The sequence below is a fragment of the Drosophila serrata genome, unplaced genomic scaffold (assembly GCF_035046125.1).
Source record: "Drosophila serrata isolate PLE 108 unplaced genomic scaffold, ASM3504612v1 contig_272, whole genome shotgun sequence".
In the NCBI taxonomy this organism is placed as follows: Eukaryota; Metazoa; Arthropoda; class Insecta; order Diptera; family Drosophilidae; genus Drosophila; species Drosophila serrata.
Genome location: NW_028257170.1, coordinates 5,462,309 through 5,480,839, shown reverse-complemented (window position 1 = coordinate 5,480,839; position 18,531 = coordinate 5,462,309). Strand labels below are relative to the sequence as shown.

General features: G+C 38.2%; 4 protein-coding genes across 8 annotated transcripts; 2 read left to right on the top strand and 2 right to left on the bottom strand.

The window, feature by feature from the left end:
* Positions 1 to 610: 610 nt before the first annotated feature.
* Positions 611 to 6,490, bottom strand: LOC110177477 (ATP-binding cassette sub-family A member 17-like). 2 transcript variants are annotated; one of them, XR_015271927.1, is made up of 14 exons: positions 6,116 to 6,490; positions 5,480 to 6,056; positions 5,271 to 5,414; positions 3,953 to 5,185; positions 3,080 to 3,891; positions 2,645 to 3,021; positions 2,464 to 2,589; positions 2,254 to 2,409; positions 1,909 to 2,038; positions 1,733 to 1,852; positions 1,474 to 1,673; positions 1,020 to 1,415; positions 874 to 954; positions 611 to 805 (listed from the first exon to the last, which is right to left on the bottom strand). XR_015271927.1 is itself a non-coding variant. In XM_020944219.2 (13 exons), exons 1-13 carry the CDS (start codon positions 6,301 to 6,303, stop codon positions 631 to 633), a joined length of 4,773 nt encoding a protein of 1,590 aa, XP_020799878.2. In that variant the 5' UTR covers positions 6,304 to 6,490; the 3' UTR covers positions 611 to 630. The 2 variants fall into 2 exon arrangements, 1 of the variants encoding a protein (XP_020799878.2); XM_020944219.2 differs by having other exon boundaries at positions 1,020 to 1,673.
* A 62-nt stretch (positions 6,491 to 6,552) lies between these two features.
* Positions 6,553 to 8,443, bottom strand: SmD1 (small ribonucleoprotein particle protein SmD1). Its single transcript, XM_020944278.2, has 4 exons — positions 8,345 to 8,443; positions 7,748 to 7,805; positions 7,315 to 7,473; positions 6,553 to 6,992 (listed from the first exon to the last, which is right to left on the bottom strand). Exons 3-4 carry the CDS (start codon positions 7,326 to 7,328, stop codon positions 6,632 to 6,634), a joined length of 375 nt encoding a protein of 124 aa, XP_020799937.1. The 5' UTR covers positions 7,329 to 7,473; positions 7,748 to 7,805; positions 8,345 to 8,443; the 3' UTR covers positions 6,553 to 6,631.
* Ptp69D (Protein tyrosine phosphatase 69D) lies at positions 7,791 to 14,166 on the top strand. Of its 3 annotated transcripts, none has more exons than XM_020944257.2 (12): positions 7,791 to 8,136; positions 8,907 to 9,009; positions 9,084 to 10,924; positions 10,985 to 11,227; positions 11,312 to 11,555; positions 11,625 to 12,516; positions 12,585 to 12,731; positions 12,785 to 12,895; positions 12,955 to 13,134; positions 13,196 to 13,503; positions 13,571 to 13,706; positions 13,771 to 14,166. In XM_020944257.2, exons 1-12 carry the CDS (start codon positions 8,040 to 8,042, stop codon positions 13,846 to 13,848), a joined length of 4,380 nt encoding a protein of 1,459 aa, XP_020799916.2. In that variant the 5' UTR covers positions 7,791 to 8,039; the 3' UTR covers positions 13,849 to 14,166. The 3 variants fall into 3 exon arrangements, with proteins under 3 accessions (XP_020799916.2, XP_020799915.2, XP_086689915.1); XM_020944256.2 differs by having other exon boundaries at positions 11,622 to 12,516; XM_086833789.1 differs by having other exon boundaries at positions 9,084 to 11,227; positions 11,622 to 12,516.
* Positions 14,167 to 15,045: 879 nt separating this feature from the next.
* Positions 15,046 to 18,526, top strand: LOC110177480 (cardiolipin-specific deacylase, mitochondrial). Of its 2 annotated transcripts, none has more exons than XM_020944225.2 (7): positions 15,046 to 15,372; positions 16,422 to 16,689; positions 17,036 to 17,148; positions 17,209 to 17,347; positions 17,402 to 17,491; positions 17,556 to 18,286; positions 18,345 to 18,526. In XM_020944225.2, exons 1-7 carry the CDS (start codon positions 15,281 to 15,283, stop codon positions 18,466 to 18,468), a joined length of 1,557 nt encoding a protein of 518 aa, XP_020799884.2. In that variant the 5' UTR covers positions 15,046 to 15,280; the 3' UTR covers positions 18,469 to 18,526. The 2 variants fall into 2 exon arrangements, with proteins under 2 accessions (XP_020799884.2, XP_086690573.1); XM_086834447.1 differs by having other exon boundaries at positions 15,211 to 15,372; positions 16,084 to 16,689.
* The last annotated feature ends 5 nt before the right edge of the window (positions 18,527 to 18,531 follow it).

The window sequence follows — 18,531 nt, the reverse complement described above, 5'->3', positions numbered from 1 at the left end:
CATATTGGAGTCCCCATGTTTGTATTTATGTCTAGACAAATATTATAACGCATTCAGCTTCAAGTGGGACCCTGCAAAAGGATACTTAACAAAGGCACTGCTCTGGCTTAAGTGCAAACATTTGTTTGTCTGACATTATGTCAAAATTAATTTGGTTGTACCCAGTGGATTTTATTTCTCCTATCTTAAGAGATTCGTATCTTGTTAATTTTGCGATTCATTTTATGGCCAAACCGTATATGCGGAGCGCGGCCCTTTTTGTTTTATAATTTATTTTGATCTGGCCGCGGCATGCATTTTCGATTGATATTGATGGTTCCTTCTGGCGAAACATGTTTTGCTCATCAATGAACACTCGCGCTGAACCTGTTTTGTCTTACCTCATTTAGTCTAAGGACCTCTCCAGCTCTGCGCAGTACAACAAAAAAAGACAAGAAGGCGATACCAACTTTCACATGGCGAAATACAGATACTAAATAACGATTCCGGCTTTGTTTCATATGCCGCAGCATCATTACTTAACCGCTTACAGTGTGGATTAACATGCTGCATGGTTAAAACTGCACCCTTCAGTCATTAAATTTTAACGACAAAATATAAAGTCAACTAATTAAAGATGCTGCATTGTATTTATCGGAGTATTCTAAAGTTTCGGGTGACAAAGGATAGCTCAATATCTTCGTGTTTTACATAAAAGTCCGAAATGGATAGCTCGAGACGTTTGTGCTCTATTATCTGAAAGGCCCTGGCCAGGGGAACAAATGAATTGTGTATATAAAACAACATATCACCTTGAATTTCTTCTCTGTAAAATAATAAACAAGTAAATATACATATATACAAAATCTAAACAAAAAGAATAGGAAAACTTACAGTAAATAAACGCTTCCAAAGTTGGCCAACAAGTATCGGGTAATTATGTTTATAATAGCTTCCCTGTTTAATGAATAAATGCTGCAGGAGAAAGGTAATAATTGAGCAGGGCATCATAACTAATACTTAATAAACATAAAACTTGCCATAACTGATGAATCAGAGCATGGGGTCTGGCCTTGACCATTAGAATTAGCCCGCGAGATGCATGATTTCTATAGCTTGCCACAGGACCGATGGCAACAAGTTTTCCTCGCCTAATCAAGGCCAATCGATTGCAAAGGGTCTGAAAGTCCTCTATATTATTGGATGATAATAAAATCGCACTGCCGCAATCATTGACGCTTTTCAGGACATGCAAAACATTCGATCGATGGGCTTTCTCCACTCCAGCCGTGGGTTGATCCAATATAATTAATGGTGGCGTTCCTAAAACAGCTATGGCGGTACTCAATTTCCGCTTGTCGCTTACTGTATACCATTTGGACCGCTTACGCAGATGTCGTCTGAAACTGAGATTATCCGCCAGTTCATGGGTAACCCTGTGAAGTTGTCTACATTTTATACCCCGAATTAGGCCGAATATTTTTAAATTCTCACGACCCGTAAATTCTGGCTCAAAACAATTTTTCTGTGGACAATAACCGATGCATTTGTAGGCCCTGTATCGCTTTCTCTTGCAATTGACGTTGATGCCTCTGATGTAAACGCGACCCCTGGATAAGCAATGCTGTGATATTATTAATTTATTAAGAGTCGTCTTGCCAGATCTCTCGCCAACTAGGCCTAGAACATCCATGCTACAAATGAAATTAAAAATATATTTTATATGCCAAATATAAAACATTAATATACTTACCATCTTAGTCCGAAAGTAACATCTTTGATAGGTCTTCTGGCATTACATGCTCTTACATTATCCAGGAGTAGAATATTGTTTCGACGTTCACATTGCGTCGTACGGTAACATGGCTCATAACTATTTAAAAAAAAATCTCATTTAAAGTTAATAAAATACAAAATTAACACAAATACCATCTCCTCCTCCTGCAAGGACTTCCCCTTTCATATAGTAAAAGTAATGCAAAGTAAAGTAAGGCCAAAGCCATAAGTATAGCCAGATATGGTAATGCCGCTTTAATGATACTCCAAGCTGACAGTTTGTCTAAATGAAAATGGTGTTTAAATATTATTAATAATTAATTTTACTAGCTTAGTTATGCGTACACAATAAAATGTATCTAAAAGAAATTTCCCATTATTTTTTACCCCTTCTTTTTACAGATTACAAGGGCGCAAAACGGGCTTTCAACCCCTTCTTGGGGATGGAACTGCACTTCCAAAGTCGCATTTAATTAGAATATATTTTTTATATCTTACCACAATCTCTATATGAACTTTTCATTTGTTCCTTGCATAATCGACACCATTCTTCCTCCTTGCAAAGCCTTTGCAACATGGCAATGGTTGTATAAACGGGTAAAAGATATAGTATGCCCAAGGGGAAATCCGGGACACCAACCTCATATAGTATGGCTAAAAAACATAATAACTAAAAAAACATTACTTATTAATATTGTATAAAATTACCCGAGATAACAAGTAGAACTATGGGAATAATCCATCCAAACATTGTGCATCTGCAGAGTTGCATAAATAGATACAGAAAGGGCAGCTGAGCCAGATTAAAAAACATCAAGCCAATGAAGTAGGCAACTAATAAACTAATTCGTTAAATATATATATACTTAATGAATACTAAGACCCTTACCCATTATATCAGAAAAGCCTTTTTTAAGTATTATACTCATTAGAGCAACCAAGATTGCTGCAAACAATGTAAGAAACAGCCAGTCCCAGAGCAAATGAGCTAGCCAGAATGTTGCCATATTAATCCCCTGCACTTTTTGCAATAGCTTAAATCCAAGAATGCGTTCTCTTACTATATAAGAAAAGAAAAATCCACTGAAAATACTTAAAGCTAAAAGTAATAAATATAGAAAATCACTCTCCAAACACTCTGCTTTATATGCTGTAGAGTTTTTGTTATCTTGCAGTGATGGGTATGGATGATTGTAAAATTCTATTTTTCCTTTGGGAATAGGTGGGTCCAGGTTAAGATTTAGACAAAATTTATCCAGTAACTTGCTAAAAAAAAAAAACAAACCAATTTAATAACTAATAAATTGATTATTGGAGTATTTACTTGTATGCCAAAAATGCTACCATTGCAGCTGCAACTCCCTCCGAATGTATCCATTTACGGCTATAAAATGTTTCATACTTGCAAAATCTCATCCTAATAGCATAGATATGTTTCTCATTTTGGACTGTCCGAAGCATTAACTCTGCGTCGGTTATGTATTCTACTTTACAACCTTTGGGTCTATTTGTCTGGTATACAACCTCAATCAGAGGATGATCGTAGCCTGTGTTTGTTACTATAGCATAAAAACACGGGGGGTCATATGAATCCAAATCCAATTTCATTTTGTCTTGCTTCACCCATTTCCTCTGACCCATATTATGGTACTTAGGTACGTGAGGATCCTTATTATAAAAATAATAAGCCAGTAAGCCTGCAAAGGCCATAGATAGTAACAGGGGTAGGAGAAAGAACAATAAGCAATTGTGCTTGATGTGAAATAACTTTTTCAGTGTCATCGCTTTCCACTGATTACAGCATAGTCTCCATCCCCTCAATAAACATCCAACTGGTTGAGATACTCTACACACATTAGTGCATCTAGAACTTATACCAACGCAACCAGTAATTGTACTGGCGTTCACATATTTCTCTACTATGGGAGTTGTCCCGATCTGAAGGGTATTTATGTTTACGCACTGAACAGGTCTCTCTAGAGCATGCAGCAAAGGCACAATTCCACAGCAGCTGGATTGCGGAATATTATATGACATTTCGCAGTCCTTGTCACAGGAGACTACAGTGTCGGGAACATATTTCGAAATTAATGAAGTTATCCGTGGTTGTTGATATATAACGCCCTGAGAGCAGATCTAAAAACAATCAAAGAAGTTGAATAAAAATATAATTACAATCTACAATCTTCATTTTTACCAATTGATATCCCGATCCGTAGCAATTTTTCAAAAACACAGAGGATCCATTGAATATCAATTGGCCATCGCATAGAATGCCCACTCGATCGGCCAGAGTATCGGCCTCGTCTATATGGTAAGTGGCTACAATTATGGTGCGACATCGCTTCTCGGCCTGCAGCAAGTTCCAGACCAATCTCCGTTCACAGGGCTCCAGGCCCTCGGTGGGCTCGTCGAGCAGAATAATGCGGGGATTCCCGGCAAAGGCATTGGCCACCGCCAGCTTCTTTTTGTCCGCCCGAGATAAGCTGCGACTTTTCACGTTCCTAACGTTCCAGAGATCCAAGGCCCTTAAATAACTCTCCATTGGTGTTGAGCGACGCCTTAAATTGAATCTCCAAGCGCTCCTCCGCAAGGAGGTATAAAAGTTTGTATGCTGCCGTACCGTCATATTAGGGAATAAGGCATTATGCTGGGGAGCTAGCCCCAATGTAGATCTATTCAGGCTACTCCAAGTATCCATATTATCTATTTTCACAGATCCGATATCCGGGGAGTGGCTGCGGGAAAGTAAATTTACAGCCGACGATTTGCCGGAATCGGAAGGACCCAATAGGACTGTTATCTGATCGTCGTACATGTTCATGTTGAAATTCCTGAGCGGTCTCTTCCACGGTCGCCTCCATTCCCATTTTGCCAAATTATTTGCCCGAACAACCATAGAGGTGTCGTCGGCCTCCGATCGCCCAACTGGAAGTCTGTTGCGGCAGATCGAGATTCCATACCTTCCTGGACAAATCAGCTCAGCCACAAAAGCAATTATTAAACTAATTATTGCTACCATGATCATTATTCCCAAAATTTCACCAATGTTAACAGGTGAATCCTCTTTACTTAAGCTCTTTACTTTACTTAAGCTTGGCAAGCTAGGATTTTTATAAGCACTCATATGCTCCCACTGCAGCCCTGTATTATCATGATATTCTAAGTAAAGTATTTGTTTTATGATTGTTAGAAAACCATAATGAAATAATATACAGAGGGATAATATTGTCTTACGAAGAATCGCAAAAAGCAAAAATGCTAGAATACAAAAGAAAGCCACTATTAATGCAGCCAATTTGACATTATTAACTAAACTATAAACTAAGAAACAGAAGCAAATGCCACAAAAGGACCATATCAAGAAGACAAAAAGTAAAGCCGTGAAATCTGTGCAGTTTAAGACATTTCCATTGTCGCAGAATGGCGCCTAAAAAAGAAGAAAATATAAAAATTAATACTTTCATTTAACAGAATGTTTTCCTTAAACTCATCATTTTCAAGTAAATTCTTACCTTAAGAAAAAATGTAGTCATTAAACTTATAAAAGATAATATAAGAAAACTAGTTATAAACCAAGATATATAGTGAAGAAGCCGATTTGACCCAGCAATATTCATTAAATCCACCTGCTGTCTTGTCTTTTCCCTCATCATGTGCTTAAAAAAGTATTATATTATATTATTAACAGTTGTGTGCATATATTTCGACATTTTTAACTCACCATAACTAAACGGATAAAAGGATAAATGTATAAAAGGCCAAGGTAAAAAATTAAAATAAATTCTCGCTTCCATTTAATTGGATCCCTATTATTGAGATTGAAATCTATAGTTCTGTTATCTACTTTTCCATCATACTCAATAAATGGTTGTGAATCGAGAGTTACGCCACTATCCGGAACCTGAGCGGATTTAGCCAAGTCTGGTTGAATGAGATAAGCGGTAATCGCATTCATTATGTGCAAGAATCCTTCATCGCGGTAATAGGATGTTGGAAGATTCGAAGACCTTTTTCTTTTATCAGTTTCCCAAAGATTAGGGGGCCAAGTTCGAAGGGCACTGGGAAATCGAATGGTTACTTTAGTGTTAGGTCCCTGAGCCTTCCAAATTACGCCGCCCAAATAGTTGCCATTAACTAGATGTTTGGTCATATCACCCTCCTTCTTAATTTTAATCACACCATTGAGTTTCAATATATTTGTCAATGCTGGTATAAGTGAATCTGCCACATCATCTTTATTTGTGTGAAATAAAAGTTTCTTAACTGGAGGTGGCTTGTCGATATTTCCCAGGGAATTACTTTAGAAAAATAAAGTTGTTAAATTTGTTCGAACTAATTGATTTTCTCAATTACTTACTATAGACTATTGAGCGTCGCATTATCTCCAAGCGTCCCATCATCGCGCGCAAAACACAGTTTGTTATTTTCAGAAGCTCCTCTGCATCGAATAGCCACTAAGTGCATCATTAACAACGGCAAAGCTAGATAAATAAGTATCTCCAGTCTTGTATATGAGATTAAGTTTTTGGCTAGTAGCACAAACATTTTAAGAATTAAGCTTAAATTTGAACATCAAGTTAATCCTACAACGAAACTTTCAATATAAGCATACTTCTCACCACCTACTCAGGAAGTATTCTTTACGAATCTGTGCCTAGAGAGTTTTTCAGGAAATGGCCACTTATTTAAATATATTCTCCAGCTTAAGACGACGACGATTCCGGCCTGGTTCCTAAAATAACACACAAAATAAGTTAGTAACAATTTCCATACTTCAAAACTCATTGAACATAGTTTACTTTATCCAAAGAATTTATTTATATTCTATATTAATCGAATATTTTGTTGTTATTAAGTGTACCAGTTACAAAAATTAACGCCTGCCCGAGGCACGGCCCCTTCCGCGACCCCGTGGTCCGCCGCGTCCACGTGCACCTCTTCCCCTGCCGCGATTGCCAACGCGACCGCTGTCCTTCTTTTTTGTCTTTGATTTGGGAGTGTCATCGATCAGTAGCGTCTCCAGCGGCAGGCTGTCTGGCAGTATAAAGTATCTGATGTTGTTGCCGCGAATGCTCAGCGTCTCCAGGTGGACGGGATCACGGTTCTTGATGGTCATCCGGACGCTCTTCAGGTGGGTGTTCATGGCCACATCCACGCCGGTAATAGTGCCGTGTATTTGGGTGCCATTCTTTAGCTCAATAGTCACAGTCTCATGACTTAACTTCATAAGGAATCTAAAAGAACAATATGAGCACTCATTAGCTTTTGCTAGGCATTCGTCAAATCTAACAAATGTGAAAATGTATATATGTATGATTTAGATACTATGACTTTAATCATTAAAACTTGTTATTAACATAAAAATTTGCAACTTTAATTAATATAATTATTTCATCCATTGAATTCTGTGTACAAATACAACAAAATTGCATAGCATCGCGTCTTACATGCGTACATGTGTACATTTTGCACAACCCGCTTGAATTGTTCAAAAACCCCAAATGCATAGTTTCTGACAGAATTGTCATTGCAGTAATGGATTGTGGATTAGCTTACCTCACTAATTTCATGATTTTATCTGTTTTTCAATGGTTTTCTGCAAAAATAAAGCGCACAAACAATGCCGGCTAGTTTACTTTGGATTTTGGTGGTTAAGTGTTGTACATCGTATGTCAAGATAGCAGCACCACGACAATCGTGAAAATTTCGGTATTTCTTAAAATGCAAATAACAATAAAGTGACTTAATCGGACTGAGTATATTTAACAAAATATAAGCCAACATTATACATTTTTGATTAAATTAATGTAAAATGAATTGAAAAAAAAATCCTGTATTTTGCAACTTATTACAGATATTTTAAAATCAATTTTACTTATACAAAAATTTTATATATACAAATATTTTATTAATACGACAAATTATTTCTTTTATATTTTTTAAGTCAAATTTTTTAATGATTTTATTTAAAAATTAATACATGACATACCGTTCGGATTCCAACGTTCCCAATAACCTATTTGCGGCGAGCCAGGGTACATATTCGACTAGTTTATCGATAACGCCGCATGTCGCAAAAAAACATATAAAGAAAAATAACGATTAATGAATACTTGTTCGCGGCCGTCTACTAAATGGTTTTTTTAAAAACACATTTTACGGTGTTTTTTTAGTAGCCGCGACACCAATTGTATAAAGAAATACGTTTTTTACCAACGCAAACAACGAATATAATTTTTGACATATGTATTTATCCGGCTCGGAGTGAGAATTAGCAAGCCATGGCGTTACTCTGCCGACGCATGTCGACGCTATTAATTATAATCCTTGCATATATCTTCCTTGGCACGATATGTGTGCAGGGATCTGTGAAACGAGGTAAAACCCCAAATAAAAGTCTCGCGAATTTTACAGTTAAACTAAGGCGAATAAATTCATTTCACATATGTACATATATACATACATACAGCAAGAACGTTTAGTGGGTGTCAACAAATTGCAGTGTTTTTTTTGTTTTTGCAATTGTGAATGAATGTTTTACGATTATCCCAGTCAAGTTTAATTAGTTACCGGCCGTAAAACTTACCGAGGCATAGCTCTGTAGATACAGCACTTGAACTATGTCGGTAACGCCCAAAGATTACGGGGCAATGGGGTGAGATTTCAATTGGGGACTAAACAAAGTAGTCGAGCATATGTACACACTTCCTGATGCACATACATACAGACTTGGTTAAGTCTGTGAGACCGTATGTACATAAATGTATGTAAGCCAGTTCTTGCACTCCCGTTTATCTGAAACAGCGATTTGGAATTGTATTATACAATGGAATACATACGTGTTGATTCCAAAATAACGTATTCGATAATGAAGTTTTTTATGTCCGATGTGGGAGGGGGTTGGAATATTTTCTTGGGTCGTCTGGCTAATGAAAATTCTTTGACCGCCCAAAACCCCCCTCATAAAGGGGACTTTTATCTGTGGAAACAGATTAGCAATGTGAAGTTTTAATAAAATGTTTAAGCTTTATTAATCACTAAAATTATGGGGAACTTCTAAAGAGATTATCTCAACAGGAAAACGAATGTGAAAGTACTTTCTGACTTCTAGTGTTTTTCAAAAATATTTTAATTATTTACATTTGCAGAATGGGCTGAGATAGGAAAAAACCTATCCTTAGAATGTGCCTCTGAAAACGAAGCAGCAGTGTGGACATTAGGAAACCAGACTATTGATAAAAACAATACAAGGTAATAAACATATCTTTATTTTTCTCTTTAAAAAGCAACATTTCATAATAACCACTCCCGTTTACTTCTACCAGATTCGAGCTGAGGACTGATCCCCTTAATCCCAATGAAGGTGTTGGTGAAACCAACGAAAGTCCCGATTTTATCAAGTATAAAAATGTTCTGACGCTCCGCCATATTAATATTAAGGACTCTGGAAAATACACCTGCACATCCCCTTCGGGGCAAAACCATTCGACTGAATTTCACGTAGAGCCATACCTTCCCGCCAAGGTTTTGCAAAGTACCGCCGACAGGATAAAGCGAAAGGTCGGCCAGGGTGTAGTGTTGCATTGCCTGATTGAAATGTATCCGCAAAATGAGACGACAAGCAAGCACATGAAGTGGCTCAAGGACGGAAGCCCCTTTGAGTTTCTGGACACCTTCTCGTCCATTGCCAAGCTGAACGATACGCATTTAAACTTTACTTTGGAATTTACGGAAGTCTACAAAAAGGAGAACGGAACGTACAAGTGCACTGTCTTCGACGACATCGGGCTAGAGGCTGCCTTTAAGGAGATAACCCTTTATGTTATGGAAGAGCCGCAAGTTAGCATTGATTTCGCTAAGGCTGTGGGTGCCAATAAGATATATCTAAACTGGACAGTCAATGACGGCAACGATCCGGTGCAGATGTTCTTCATTACTTTCCAGGAGGCGGGCACACCGACCTTTTTGTATTATAAAGATATCATTAATGGCAACCAAACATCGTATATATTGGATAATTTTAAACCAAACACCACGTACTTCTTAAGAATTTCGGGAAAGAATTCAATTGGCAATGGCCAGACCACGCAGTATCATCTGGAGGTCAATACGCTCAGTTTTGATCCCATTTTTATACCGAAAGTCGAGACCACCGGAAGCACTGCGTCCACGATAACTATTGGATGGGATCCGCCGCCTCCGAACCTAATCGAATATATTCAATACTACGAACTGGTTGTCTCCGAATCAAACAAGACGATTGAGGAGGCTATTTACCAGCAGAACTCCCGAAACTTGCCGTACATGTTTGACAAGCTGAAGACAGCAACGGACTACGAATTTAAGGTAAGGGCATGCAGTGACCTAACGAAAACCTGCGGCCCTTGGTCAGAGATTGTCAATGGCACCACCATGGACGGCGTAGCAACAAAGCCAACGAATCTGACGATCCACTGCCACCACGACAATGTAACGAGAAGCAACTCCATCTCCATTAACTGGGACGTACCGAAAACGCCGAACGGCAAGGTAGTTTCCTACCTAATTCACCTTCTGGGCAATCCCATGAGTACGGTGGACCGCGAAATGTGGGGTCCCAAAATTAGACGAATCGACGAGCCGCATCACAAGACGCTGTACGAAAGCGTTAGCCCCAACACGAACTACACAGTCACAGTGTCGGCCATAACGCGTCACAAGAAGAACGGCGAACCGGCAGCCGGTAGTTGTCGGATGCCCGTCTCAACGCCGGACACCATTGGCAGGACAATGTGGACAAAAGTTAACCTGGGCTCAAAGTACATACTGAAGTCGTATCTGCCGAAGATCAGTGAACGGAACGGACCAATATGCTGCTATAGACTGTATTTGGTTCGAATTAACAATGCCAACAATAATGAGCTGCCGGAGCCGGAGAAGCTGAATGTGGCCACATATCAGCAAGTGCACAGCGATAACATGACCAGAAGCAGTGCCTATATAGCGGAAATGATTAGTAGCAAGTACTTCCGACCGGAACTGTTTCTGGGCGATGAGGTGAGGTTCTCCGAGAACAATGAGATTATCAGGGAAAACGATGATATTTGCCGCAAATGTTTGGCCGGTACACCGTTCTTGAGGAAACCCGAGCCAGTACACAGACCTCCGCCACTGAGTTCACTGTCAAGTAATGTATTTCATTTACAAACTCTTCTTCAAATGATAATGATTTTACCTCACCACACAGATTCAGACTTGGAAGCCGCCGAGAGGGATAACAACTTAATCAAGGGTGCAAATTTAACAGAACATGCTCTAAAGATTCTAGAAAATAAACTAAGAGCTAGGAGAAATGCAGTGACCAACGAAGAGAATCCAGTTCTTAGCAGCTCCGTTAATCCAACAGTGCCCCTCTTGGACACCAGTCGCGATGTCTACGATGGCCAGATAGATATTAACTCCAACTACACTGGTTTCCTGGAGATAATTGGTAAGTTTCGACAACCCCGGAAATGAATGCTAACTATGCTACAGTGTCCTTAATTTTTATAATGTATATATTTGTAATTAATAGTTCGAGATAGAGACAACGTACTGATGGCTTATAGCAAATATTTTGATGTAATCACACCGGCAACCGAGGCAGAACCCATTTCGTCCTTGGATAATATGGACTATTATCTGAACATAGGGATCAAGGTGGGAGGCATACTATTCGGTGTACTGCTCGTGATTATTGTGCTATGGGTTTTCCATCACAAAAAGTCTAAGAACGCCCTGCAGGGCGAAGATACACTGACGCTGAGAGATTCTCTGAGGTATTTATTCAAGCATTTCGCTATAGTTCCTTGTGATATATCACAATTTGTTTCATTTCTTTTAAGCAGGGCCTTCTTCGGTCGTCGGAGTCACAATCACAGTCATTTCATCACTTCGGGCAACCATAAGGGCTTCGATGCCGGGCCCATTCACAGATTAGATTTAGAGAACGCCTACAAGAGCCGCCACAAGGACACAGACTATGGGTTCCTGCGTGAATACGAGATGCTGCCGAACCGCTTCAGCGATCGAACAACTAAGAATAGCGATATGAAGGAGAACGCCTGCAAGAACAGGTATCCCGATATTAAGGCCTACGATCAAACGCGCGTCAAGTTGTCGCCCGTAAATGGACTGCAGACCGCCGACTATATTAATGCCAACTTCGTTATTGGCTACAAGGAGCGGAAGAAGTTTATCTGCGCCCAGGGTCCCATGGAGAGCACCATCGACGACTTTTGGCGCATGATTTGGGAACAACATTTGGAAATTATTGTGATGCTTACCAATTTGGAGGAATACAACAAGGCCAAGTGCGCCAAGTACTGGCCGGAGAAGGTATTCGATACCAAGCAGTTTGGTGATATTTTAGTGAAATTTGCACAAGAACGTAAGACTGGTGATTACATCGAACGAATCCTGAACGTCTCCAAGAACAAAGCCAACGCCGGCGAGGAGGAGGATCGCAGACAAATCACACAATACCACTATTTAACATGGAAGGACTTTATGGCACCAGAACATCCCAATGGCATCATCAAGTTCATACGTCAAATCAATTCCGTCTACTCCCTACAACGGGGGCCCATTCTGGTGCACTGCAGTGCCGGTGTCGGTCGAACCGGAACGTTGGTGGCACTAGATTCCCTTATCCAACAACTGGAGGAAGAAGACTCGGTGTCGATCTATAACACAGTGTGTGATTTACGGCACCAGCGTAATTTTTTAGTCCAATCTTTGGTGAGTACAGCTCATTACACTAAGCTGAGGCTTTATCATATAATAATATTCGAATTATCGTTTTGCAGAAACAATACATCTTCCTTTACCGCGCTTTATTGGATACTGGAACTTTTGGAAACACGGATATTGGCATTGAAACCATGTCATCGGCCATTGAATCTCTTAAGCGAAAACCTAACGAGGGTAAATGCAAGCTGGAATTGGAATTTGAGGTAAGCTTTTTGCTGATTTAAGTAAATTAGATTCTTACTCTTTACATTTACAGAAACTTTTGGCCACCATGGATGAGATAAGCAAATCGTGTTGTGTGGGAGAAACAGAGGAAAACAATATGAAGAACAGAAGTCAGGAGATTATTCCCTACGATCGTAATAGAGTAAGTAATTATATAGTTTACTTTAAATGGTTTTGTAGTAATCGTTGATAAAATCCTAGGTTATTTTGACTCCACTTCCACTTCGGGACAACTCAACGTACATCAATGCATCATTCATCGAGGGCTATGACAATAGTGACACCTTTATCATCGCTCAGGATCCTCTTGAGAACACCATCGGTGATTTCTGGAGAATGGTCTCGGAACAGAGTGTCACCACCCTGGTGATGATATCAGAGGTGAGTGTTGCTTATCTTATCTTATTGCTGTTGTCTACAATTTATTCATTTCACTTTGCAGATCGGGGACGGACCCAGGAAGTGTCCGCGCTATTGGGCCGATGATGAGGTTCAGTATGATCACATTCTCGTGAAATACGTGCACAGCGAGAGCTGTCCCTACTACACGCGACGGGAATTCTACGTTACGAATTGCAAAATAGATGATACGCTGAAGGTGACACAGTTTCAGTACAATGGCTGGCCGACGGTGGACGGCGAGGTTCCTGAAGTCTGTCGGGGCATTATAGAACTTGTGGATCAAGCCTACAACCATTACAAAAACAATAAAAATACTGGTTGTCGATCTCCACTCACGGTTCATTGCAGGTAAGTGATCTACTAGATTTTAAAACAAAATTTGACACTGATTTCAAATATTTTCCGTAATTAACAGCCTGGGAACTGATCGAAGTTCCATTTTCGTTGCCATGTGCATTTTAGTCCAGCATCTTAGACTGGAAAAATGCGTCGACATTTGTGCCACAACAAGGAAATTACGATCTCAGCGAACGGGACTTATCAACTCATACGTAAGACGATATATAATTTGAATATAATTTATTGAATTTGTAATTAAACTTCAACTACTTCCAGGCACAATACGAGTTCCTACATCGCGCAATAATTAATTATTCAGACTTACATCACATAGCCGAGTCAACATCAGATTAAGTTTAGTTTATGTACATATATTTATATACATACATACGAGATATACATAATGCACGTGTTTTGAAGAAACATCAGTGTGCATCGTGTGTGCTATGGATAAATTATTTGTATATTTATAAAATCTTTTACTAAAGGTATTTACAAGGGCAAATTGTAATTTTTTTAACGAATTCGATTTGCCCGAAAACATAATATAATATACAATACAAATATAAATGTAGTGTATACGTATCGTATTGATAAAATTACCAAAGGAAAAAATAAGTAACATATTTTATAAGATACAATGTAATAAAAAACTGAGATTAAGAAATTGTACTTTTTGTGTGTGGCTTTATTTTATTGATGGAACATTTAAAAAATAAGAAAGGAAGCTTACTTCAGGATTCCGGAGTTTGTATACCCTTGCAGTTTGTAGTTCGCTCAGAAACCGCATTTCAAATTGTTAAAAACTAACGAAATATGCATTAATTTTATTTCGAAAACGATTTCTGTGTAGTTTTTAATTGGGTTATAAGGAAGAATATTTGTATTATTTATTTTTCTTTTAATTTTTTTAAACAATTTTATAATGTAAACCTTTTTTTTAATTTTGCAATATAATATTTCTTATATATTAAGATTTTAATGCGAAGTCAAAGTGTGTATATATGACATTTTAGACATTTAGATTTTTCGCCTAAGACCTAAAATGACCCTATTTTTCAAAGATCAATAACTAAACCTAGTTTTATTGGGTTAACCAATAAGTATACAAATTAAAACATTGAATTTTATAAATTTAAAAATAATATTAAATATATAATTTTTTCTTGCGAACACGGCTAGATCGGAAATTACTTTTTTACTGCTTTGTAAACTCAGTATAAGAGTATAAAACTGAGGTATCGGATTAAAAAATCAGATTTTAATCTAATGGAATGATATCATTAAACCCCTACTCCAAATTCTTAAAGGACATGCAATCTTATGTACATATATGCCCTTTTTACCACCTGTTCCGTGGCACATATATAGAAAATTTCCAACTCTGACTTAAAATATTTAAGAATTTCGGTTTTTAAGCTTTTATGTTTTAAAAAAAATTTTCTAGGATTTTACATTATACAAATTGTGTTTTTTATACATGTACATAAGGTGTTAACAATCCCATCATGTTTCATTTTCAACTGTTCCAAAATAATGGAAAATTCTGACAGAAAAATATAAATGTCTCACATTTTAAATAAAGTATTCTTTTATTAGAGTAGTAGCCAGATTAGTAAACATCCACAAAATTAATAAGAGAAATTTTAAATTTTGAAGCCTTATCATCATGGATGTTTTTATTCTTATCTCTTATAATCGATAGTATACCAAGCCCATTTTACCATCTCTAACGGGACCCATTGTTTACTATTATTTTTGGCCAAACAAGAGAAATTAAGCAAAAATGCCGCCGAGTAAGCTAGATAGTCTTTATCGGCGCATGCTGATAACCAGGTTCTTCGAAAAAGGATGGGGCAAGCCCGAAAATCTACGCAAGTAAGAAAATCTTATTAAAATGAAGAGAAAATCAACAAATGTGTACGGTTTTCATACAATCACTTTACGTAATACTTAATTAATTTTGACCTAGTTTTGATTATTTATTCGGGTCTCCTAATTTATAAACAAACAGGCTTTACATCGCACTGTGACTAGTAAACAAATGGAATATTTCGTGGTATTAATTAAAGGATATAGAGTCCTCTATGAAGATTTATTTATAAATGTCATGTTCAACCGGTGTCTTCTGTGATCAAAAGTCCTTGCACTTTGCACTCATAAACGTGAAGTTAATTTCACTATATACATTAACATATTAAAGAAGCTCAAGATACAGAGCAACATTACGGATTTATTTATGTAATAGGATTTATTATGCACTTTAATACATATTTTCTCATAATGCATGGTCGAACTAAAAACTTTTAAATAATCTTAAAAAAGTCCTTCTTGAATTTTATTCATTACTCGGATACACATAACCATATTATCTTTGGACTTCAGGGTTTTATTTTGTTCTAACACATCATTTATTGTTTATTTAACTTTTATTTAATTTCAAGTTCTCTTATTTAGTTTTTAAGACTCTGAGGAGAGAGAAACGCGACTGATATTCGGTTAATGGTTAAATGTTATGCGATTCTCTTGGGAATTTGAGATGCGTTTATGTTTCTAGATTTACGATTCCATTGTTAATTTACATTTCAGTTCCCTTTCCACCAGTGGACACTGGATATGACTGCAATTTTTTATTCTCATGTACAGGTTAGTGGGAAGGAAGGCGAGGAAAATACATATTAAACAAAATAAGATTGAAGAATCTATTTGCAATCACTGCGTATCCTGGAGCCCAAATAATACTTTTTATTTTTGAGATGATGTGGAAAATATCCCTGCAGTTCAATCGATAAAGATATTAAAATGTATTCCGTTTAAATCCAAATCAGCATCGCTTTTTGCCCATCTATGCAACAAAACTTTCATCATTTTATGCCATTTGCATATAAATCACATTAATTGTTTTTGTTCTACGACAACTATTTCAGAGTATTTCAGTTCCGAAAAATAATATCTAGTAGGGAATCATGTTTCAAGCTTGTGCCCCGCGATTATCCCGTGGAGATAACCAAAAAAGAAATCAGCGGCGAGAGCACCCTAATAGAAGGCCAGTTCCTGACCCCCCTTGAGTTGCACTTGCCCGGCGTTGTTCCAAAAGCATCACAACAAGCCCACTTTCAGCTCTTGATACCGAACAAGTGGAAGAGTGAGAAGCACAAGCCAGTATGCATTCACTTGGCCGGAACCGGTGATCATGTGAGTACGATTGAGCGATCATTGACCCGTTTCTTACATTGCAGTAATAAAATGTCTGTTTTACTTTCAATAGAGGCCGGACGCCAGGCGATCGGTCATAAGTCTACAAATTTGAAAAAAGTGGGTCCCTTAAATAGAGAAATCCTTTTCCGTTTTGCGTTGCCAATCTCAGCATATTTGTCATTAGAACATTTGTTTCTTTGGTCAATTTATTTGTACCATTTATGGGACCAATTTAAAGTCATTCAATGAAAATTACATTTAGAAATTAAGCCTGGATTTTTGCCTCCCATCTTGAATTGTAATTTTTTTGGGTTCCACTGATTTGTGATTTATTATTTCGCAGTTTTTTTGGAGGCGAAGAAACTTTGTGGCGAAACCCCTGCTTAAAGCGGCCAATATAGGATCTATCATACTGGAAAATCCATTTTATGGACTGCGAAAACCCAACGACCAAACGTGAGTACATGAAAAGATAAATATATATTCGTATCCCCCTAACACGAGATTTATATTTAGGCGATCTAATCTGCATAATGTCTCGGATATCTTTGTGATGGGTGGATGCCTCATTCTCGAATGCCTTGTGCTGTTGCATTGGTGTGAAAGGAATGGTTTCGGCCCTCTGGGTGTCACTGGACTGTCCATGGGGGGACACGTAAGTCTGAAGAAATACAAATATTAAATAAACTCATTATCATACATATTACAGATGGCATCTTTGGCAGCCACCAATTGGCCAAAACCTTTGGTACTTGTGCCCTGCCTATCCTGGTCCACCGCCTCAGCAGTCTTTACAACTGTAAGTTTATTTAAAATAGGTTATTTATTAAAAAAAAAAAAACCGCAATCTATTATTACCTAAGGGTGTCATGAGCCAATCCATCAACTGGGATATGTTAGAAACGCAGTATTTTTCCGATGGACAGTACCGAGAACGTCTCTCCAAAATGGTCACTGTGATAGACGATGCTTTTTCGGCCGGACAAAGTTTCATCAAGAACTTTAACCAGTCTCTGCACGAGCTGAAAGAAGACATTAGTGACACGAGAAAAATCCAAGAGCATGAGAGAAATACCAACACCTGTGGCGACATATATGAAACACAGGCCGGCAGCAGCTGCTCCCCAGATGCCGACAGTTCAATATTCTTAACCAAGTCACTGAAGAACTCCAAGCTCGACTCTGACAACCTAACCATAGATAATAGTAAACAGGACCTCAGTCAAAAGGTTGATGGCATCGACAAAGACGCCCTGCCTAAGGAGTCGACAAAATCGACGTTGACAAACTTGATGAAATTTATACTCCCGCTGTCGGCGCAGAACAAATCGGATAAGATAGACATAACCAAGACGAACTGGTGGGAGAGGGAGGCGTTGCAGTTCATGCGCGGCATGATGGATGAGTGCACCCACCTGAAAAACTTCTCTGTTCCGTTCGACACCTCGTTAATAATTGCGGTGTGTGCGAAGGATGATGCCTATGTGCCGCGAGAGGGCTGTTCCAGTCTCGAGGATATATGGCCCGGGGCAGAGGTGCGCTATTTGGATGCTGGTCATGTGAGCGCCTATGTTCTGCACCAGAAATTGTTTAGGTAAGGGATTATTCAACGATTATTTATGTAACTCAATTAAAATGGAGTACATTTTTAGATCCTGCATCATCGAGGCCTTTGACAGGGCCAAGGAAGTATATGGCAAGGACACGGGTGAAGACCTCAAATGTGATATTACCTATCAGCAATTGTTACAGAAATATGACAAAAATATTAGTTAGGACAATCAATTTAGGGAATTAAATAGTAAAACATAATAAATAATATGTTGCCATATAATGCTT

Bases quoted from the DNA above. Each gene is read 5' to 3' on its own strand.
- LOC110177477 (XM_020944219.2), bottom strand. From the start codon at position 6,303: ATGTTTGTGCTACTAGCCAAAAACTTAATCTCATATACAAGACTGGAG. The intron at 3,022-3,079 runs GTAAATACTCCA...TTTTTTTTTTAG, and splicing joins GTAGCATTTTTGGCATACAA to CAAGTTACTGGATAAATTTT. The intron at 806-873 runs GTAAGTTTTCCT...ATTATTTTACAG, and splicing joins TTTGGAAGCGTTTATTTACT to AGAAGAAATTCAAGGTGATA.
- Ptp69D (XM_086833789.1), top strand. From the start codon at position 8,040: ATGGCGTTACTCTGCCGACGCATGTCGACGCTATTAATTATAATCCTT. The intron at 12,732-12,784 runs GTAAGCTTTTTG...TTACATTTACAG, and splicing joins AGCTGGAATTGGAATTTGAG to AAACTTTTGGCCACCATGGA. The intron at 13,504-13,570 runs GTAAGTGATCTA...CGTAATTAACAG, and splicing joins CCACTCACGGTTCATTGCAG to CCTGGGAACTGATCGAAGTT.
- LOC110177480 (XM_020944225.2), top strand. From the start codon at position 15,281: ATGCCGCCGAGTAAGCTAGATAGTCTTTATCGGCGCATGCTGATAACC. The intron at 16,690-17,035 runs GTGAGTACGATT...ATTATTTCGCAG, and splicing joins TGGCCGGAACCGGTGATCAT to TTTTTTTGGAGGCGAAGAAA. The intron at 17,348-17,401 runs GTAAGTCTGAAG...TACATATTACAG, and splicing joins GACTGTCCATGGGGGGACAC to ATGGCATCTTTGGCAGCCAC.